Source organism: Sinocyclocheilus anshuiensis, unplaced genomic scaffold (assembly GCF_001515605.1).
Source record: "Sinocyclocheilus anshuiensis isolate Anshui unplaced genomic scaffold, SAMN03320099.WGS_v1.1 scaffold1980, whole genome shotgun sequence".
In the NCBI taxonomy this organism is placed as follows: domain Eukaryota; kingdom Metazoa; phylum Chordata; class Actinopteri; order Cypriniformes; family Cyprinidae; genus Sinocyclocheilus; species Sinocyclocheilus anshuiensis.
In genome coordinates, this window is record NW_015557235.1 from 317,509 (window position 1) to 323,751 (window position 6,243).

At 36.7% G+C, this 6,243-nt stretch overlaps 1 protein-coding gene across 1 annotated transcript; it reads right to left on the reverse strand.

Moving 5' to 3' along the window:
• Positions 1-406: 406 nt before the first annotated feature.
• Positions 407-5,464, reverse strand: LOC107679004 (ras GTPase-activating protein 2-like). Its single transcript, XM_016474406.1, has 4 exons — positions 5,256-5,464; positions 5,064-5,167; positions 4,526-4,697; positions 407-2,713 (listed from the first exon to the last, which is right to left on the reverse strand). Exons 1-4 carry the CDS (start codon positions 5,462-5,464, stop codon positions 2,683-2,685), a joined length of 516 nt encoding a protein of 171 aa, XP_016329892.1. The 3' UTR covers positions 407-2,682.
• Between the last annotated feature and the right edge of the window lie 779 nt (positions 5,465-6,243).

The following is a 6,243-nucleotide window of genomic DNA, read 5'->3' on the forward strand; positions in this document are numbered from 1 at the left end:
GGACTATAGAAGTTGTCGGGGACATTAAACATCATCACGTCAAACAGGGAAACTCATCTATATCCGCTTTCACAGCCTCGTGTTTACAATCATGCTCTTGCAAACTAACTCAAACTTTTAGGGAAAATTAAAGAGTTGTCAGAAGCTCAGTGGTGGTGACGCTGTAGTCATGCGACTGACTGGTGTAGTGCGTTTATAGACTACATTTGGCTTTTTACCTCATGTGATTGTATTTAGGCTTCAACATGTAGAAAATCCCGATGAACAAAACGTGCAAGCATCGTAAACTTTTGTTGGTCAAAGAGCTTATTTTCTGCAATAATTCAAAAGCCAAGAGAAAAATGCCATGTGGACTTTGTTGAGGGACCCAGGCCTACATCAATACAGCACTCTACTGGTTCTTCAGTGCACGCGAGCCATTAAAGGCAATCAGAGGCTCGTGATTTTGCCCTACGACAGTAATCATCCTTTTCAATCCCAGAAATTGGTTTCAGAAGGGAATTTGTGGACAAAGTCATACAGTGTGCACTGGGCACACAATGACATAAAAGTGATGCTATTGTGAAATACTCCAAGGTTTGAAAGTAAAATGTTCTTCATAATTACAGACCAATAGATCTAAATTGTTTAAATTCTCATTCCTATGTATTTGTAACATCATTACATAGGGTGTTATTTTTAAGTTTGAAAGTTAAGCCTTTTTTTATTTTGCTATCTCAACTAGAGGTGGAACATTTCCGGTAAAATTCCAAACATCCCTGGAATATTTCAAAAAATCCTGGAAAGTTTCTGAAATTTACTATAAATTTTCCTTCTTTTTGCAACCCTAATCTCAACTACTCACTATTATATGGTTAGTGCATTTTATTGCTTGCATTTCACATTGTATATTCATTTAAGTCCATGGCCCTTGCAGAATATTTTTGACTTGTGGAACATTTTTAACCTTCCAGTTGAGAATCACGGATTAGACTACTAACAATATATGCAAAACACAAGTATGCCAAGCAGAACATAACAGTCTCCAATGTTACAGCAAAGACACAGAAAACCCTTCTGTAGAGTTGAGAATGGGGACATTTAAAACAAAACCATGAACGGTAGACCTGTAATAAACAGCAGGTGGCTATCAGGAAATGACATGATAATTCCACCACATAACTACAACACAACTGCGACACAACAAACATGATGCAGGTGATTGTTACTTGCCAAACAGAATTCTTACTAAACAATCTACGTTTTTTGCTCCATTCAAAACACTAGTGAGCTGCCAAACGGTCTGTTGCAAGTCACACAAATAGCATTAAATCCGATTCCAACTGATTCCAATTAGACTTTGCTATTAGCATGTTGCTAAGCTAACAGCTCAATACTCAAGCAAAATGGCATATACCACTATTGAGAAATGTGTTTCTATTTTATCCGTGCTTTTTAGTATAGCATAAAACTAAAGCATTTTCTCAAATGCCTATAGGATTGTTTTTTTACCCACTGAGTTTGTTGCAGTGCATTATGGGAATGCAATCTCTGCAAAGGAGGCAGACCTTCCATAATTTGATTTTGCTGAACAGCCTTTGTTTTGTGAGCACAATTTTGGTGCCTTAAAATGCCATCTTTTGTAGGCAGCTCACTAGGTTTTTGGAACATAGCATACTATAAAATATCCAAACATTTGTCATTGTTTGTATGGGGAAAAAATGACAAAGATTGATTGAATGAAATCTTCTTCGTGTTTATCAAAATGTTTGACGCTCCCAAAATGTACGTCCATGAAATATAGATAGCCATTTTCCTTTTTTAAAAGTTCTGTATTTAAAAAAAAAACTACATGTATACCATTTTCAAGTCATGAAAACCTACAAAACAACATCTTTGGCGTAAGAAAAATAGCTAGTAAAAATCTACAGGATATGAACGTTATCTACAGAACATTACACAAGAGTTGATCATGTAACTGATCAATATCGGGAAAAAAGGTTGATACGACGTATCTAAAACAATTTCATCTGGAATATTCCAAATATCTAAAGTGCTTCTGCATTAGTCCCTAATTCATACACAAGTGTGGGATTGTAAGTATAAGGCAGATTAATTCTATCCACTACAGATAGAAAACCATGCACACACTCAAAGGGATGGGTGAGAGGGATGATACTATAACTATAAAGAACAACGAAGATTCCCTTTAAGACATGGTTATTTTACTTGTCAAAACATCAGACGACCAGTAGTCTGAAAAACTGACGGTTAATAAAGAAATATGTGAAGGTTGAGTTCTTTCAAAGACTATTTTAGCAGCTATAATTTCTCAGACAAACTCTGGTGTCTGGACTTTCACAGCCTGTTTAGGAATGGGATAAGAGGTGATTGCAATCTTTTCTTACTGTGCGGACTGGCGATTGAGGTTTCGAAACGATCTTAAAAACTGATAGAAGACAGAGCACACAGAGAAAAGAGCTAGATTTTTCCAATGATAGCAACTCACGGATACACCACTGGACTCCTGACTGGCCAAATTCTTCTAAGTACACTGTAACTCCAGACAGGCTCGGTCACATGTGGAACGGCAGCACTTCTCTGAGCATAATCAGAGCGCTGTTGTGCTCCTCTATGTCGACAAACACAGCGCCCTCTGCTTGTGTGGCTGTGTCAGTACCACCTGGTCCTGCAGTCACAATGTTACGCTGTCTTTCCAACTATAGGATTCTCCCTATAAATTAAAGTAAAAAGAATGTCAAACAATTTTGCTGCACATATACCCACACACACAAGACAAAATTTTGTCTAATAGCTTTTTGGGGGGGGGGATTTTGATTTAGTACTTTTTAACGAAAAATGTTTGCTGAAAATGTACTTTTAAATGTATTTGCCAGCCAAGATGTAGATGAGTTTGTTTCTTGCAACAGCATTTTAGTGGCACATCAAAATATATAAATCTAATATTTCAAGATTAAAGTCATAATATTTTGAGAATAAAATTTCCACCTATTCCACAAAAAACATCTGTACCTCAAACCTTATGTCAAAACAGTAATAAAATGTTGAAATAGACTCCAACTTGGTTAACTGACTGATTTATGAGAATAATAATAAAAAAAAATGTTGGCAAAGTGATACCGTTGTTCCTTTTGTGCGCATTTTAAATTCATCCAGGCTCCCTTTTATCTGTCCTAGAAGAAAGCCACTGAGGCCCGGTGGCCAACCCACATAATATGGCCAAATAAAAGAGAACAACCTTAATAATTTACTTTTATTTTGCAACCTTTTCTTCTTGATATCCAGAGCTGTTCTTGCCAGCACTGCAGTATTGAGCAGCATTGCTGTCATCGATATTACTTTGAGGATCAAAGAGCACCGCTTGATTGGTGAATGTCCCTGAAGCGTAGCTAAATATAAGTAAATATTTTATCCAAAGCGACTTACAAATGAGGACACCAGAAGCAATCAAAGTCAACAAAAGAGCAATAATATGTAAATTTAGGAAATGTCAATGACATTTCAGCACTTCATGAACAGACAGCAACTTAAGTACCACTTTAAGAGCGTTTGCGTTTTAATTTTAAACCATCGCATCTGGCCAAAATAGTATAGAGTCCATAATCCATAATATTGCTTCCTCTAGTGAAAAAGTCTATCCCCTGTTGTGCTCACACATCACTTTATATTAGGTGGCCACAACTACTACATTAAAAAAAGAAGTACAATGTTGTTTTCATATTGCAATACTGCTGCTATTGAGGTGGGATACGGGTAAGGTTAGCGACAGGTTTGGTGGTATGGGTAGGTTTAAGGGTGGGTTAAGATGTAAGTCAACAGTGTAATTATAAATGTAATTATGTAATTACATGAAGGTATTTTTAAATATAAGTACAATGTAAAAACATGTATGTATGTACACAATAAGTGCATTGTATCAGATGACTAATTTAAATGTAAGTACATATTAATGCCACCTAATATAAAGTGGGACCAAAAATGTTTTGACTGTTTTTACTTGTAAATGGTGCTTTATCTGAACATATTCTCTCCTGATTTAGACAAGAAGACTTTTTCACTGGAGAAAGCAATACTATGGATAGAGGACTCTTAGCCAGAAGCAATGGTGATGGATTTATTTATTACAAACATGCAGCTTTTCCCTTCACAAGACATTAATTGATGGACTGGAGTCATGTGGATTACTGGTGGATCATTGTGTTGTTTTTATCAGGTGTTTGGACTCTCGTTCTGACGGCACCCATTCACTGCAAAGGATCCAATGGTGAGCAAGTGATATAATGCAAATGTTCTCAAAATCTGTTCCAATGAAGAAACATCTACTCATCTACTGTACATGGCCTGAGGGTGAGTACATTTTCAGCAAATGTTTGTTTTGGGTGAACTATTCTTTTAATAAAATAATTAAAAATAATATATAAAATTAATGATTTAAAAAAAAAATCTATATTACAATTCACATTTTGCACTTTGCAAATGTGATGTCTTAATTCATGCCAATTTTAACAGATTTTGGGTGTCTTACATAGTGCCTGGTTCATCAGTTAGTGCTCCCTTTGAGTCGTGTTGAGCCTGCAGATCGTCCAGTACTTCTCCGAGCTCTTTAATAGTACGGAAGGTCTCTTTAGGGTCCTGTATGGTGAAGGCTGAACACTCCTCCTGCTGCCCAAGATACACTGACATACCGGCACAGGCATCTGTAGACACAGACAAATGAAACCAACTTTATTGCTATGTAAAAAAATTAGAAACTGGTAGTAATAAAAATGACTGTGTTCAATAATACAAAAGTGAGTTCAAACATTTCACTGTTTCTGAGTGAAACTGAAAATTGAGCAGGAAATATCCTGGATCAACTGAAATGATTTGACATTAGCTGCTATTTCATAAGTCATTGTTACATCAATAGACAAGAAACTATTTTTTCAGTAGTGGAGAAAGTACATTTTGATAAAATATTATGAAAACATACACTGATGAATCATGCACAAACAGACAAAATGTGTATTAAGAAAGTAAATGGGGCCAGTTTTGATTTGAGTCTGTTTTTAGGCTATACACACCCTCCATCTTCTGTAGTCTGGAGCGGTTGGAGGAGAAGAAGGAGAAGATTCGTTCTGTTTCTCTGTCACAGTCGATGTCCAGTTGAATATTAGCCAACACTGTCCTATAAGACAGAATCAGACATCAAAAACAAGAACGTGAACACATTTGATAAAGCGATCAAATGTGAATGTATTAATAAGATATCTTACGCAGTGCAGGGTTTGCAGCCAGGGGTGTTCTCATTGAGTTCCTTACAGCATAACCAGGATCCACCCACGTAAGCAGACGGGTGAAACGTGCTGAGCCGTCCCGGGTTACAGCGGCTGACCTGACTCAGTACCTCGATCCAGCTGTTGGTCTCCACGCAGTTCCCCGCCTGCACGTACAGAGGCTTCTCAGACTGGATTACCTGAAACATCTGCAAAACAAATAGTGGGAAAGGGGGATATTACACATACGCTAAATGTCAAAAGTTTGGAATAATTACATTTTTTAATGTTTTCGAAAAATGTTACCAAGGCTGAATTTATTTGATCAGGAATACAGTAAAAAATGTAAAACTGTGAAATATTATTGCAATATAAAAAAACTGTTTTCCATTTTTAATATATTTTAAAATGTAATTTACTCTTGTGATGCAAAGCTAAATTTTCAGTATCATTACTCCAGTCTTCAGTGTCCTTCAGAAATCATTATAATTGTCATAATATTACTGCTGAATACTTTTTTGATTATTTAGACTAGCTCAGACTGGTACTGGTGGAACCGCTGCGGAGTAGCCCAGTACCTGCGTGATTCATCATAGACATAAACCGAGAGAAGTAGCTCCGGCTACAATGTTCTTCCGCAAGATACACGCAGTTCTGTTTATTAACCGCTAGAGCGCCAAAAGTTACGGACTGCAGCTTTTAAAAAAAATAATTATGTCCTGTGTGCATAATTATTACAAACTTTTGAAAAGTACTTTATATGTTGCATGTTCTACATACTGTAAGTTTGCAGACACTTTTATCCAAAGCAACACACAATTTTCAATTTCATTTGTATGTTTGTCCCCTGGGAATGAAACCCATGACCTTTGCGTTGCTAGCGCCATGCTATACCAGTTGAGATATAGAAACATAGATAAACACCTACCCACACACACACACACACACACACACACACACACACACACACACACACAAAGAGCATAAA

What these genes read in the sequence shown, in the direction of transcription:
- LOC107679004 (XM_016474406.1), bottom strand. Translation starts at nt 5,464, where the DNA reads ATGTTTCAGGTAATCCAGTCTGAGAAGCCTCTGTACGTGCAGGCGGGG. An exon ending in GGCTGCAAACCCTGCACTGC is followed by an intron (nt 5,168 to 5,255) that starts GTAAGATATCTT and finishes TCTGTCTTATAG; the next exon opens with GACAGTGTTGGCTAATATTC. An exon ending in CAGACTACAGAAGATGGAGG is followed by an intron (nt 4,698 to 5,063) that starts GTGTGTATAGCC and finishes CTGTGTCTACAG; the next exon opens with ATGCCTGTGCCGGTATGTCA.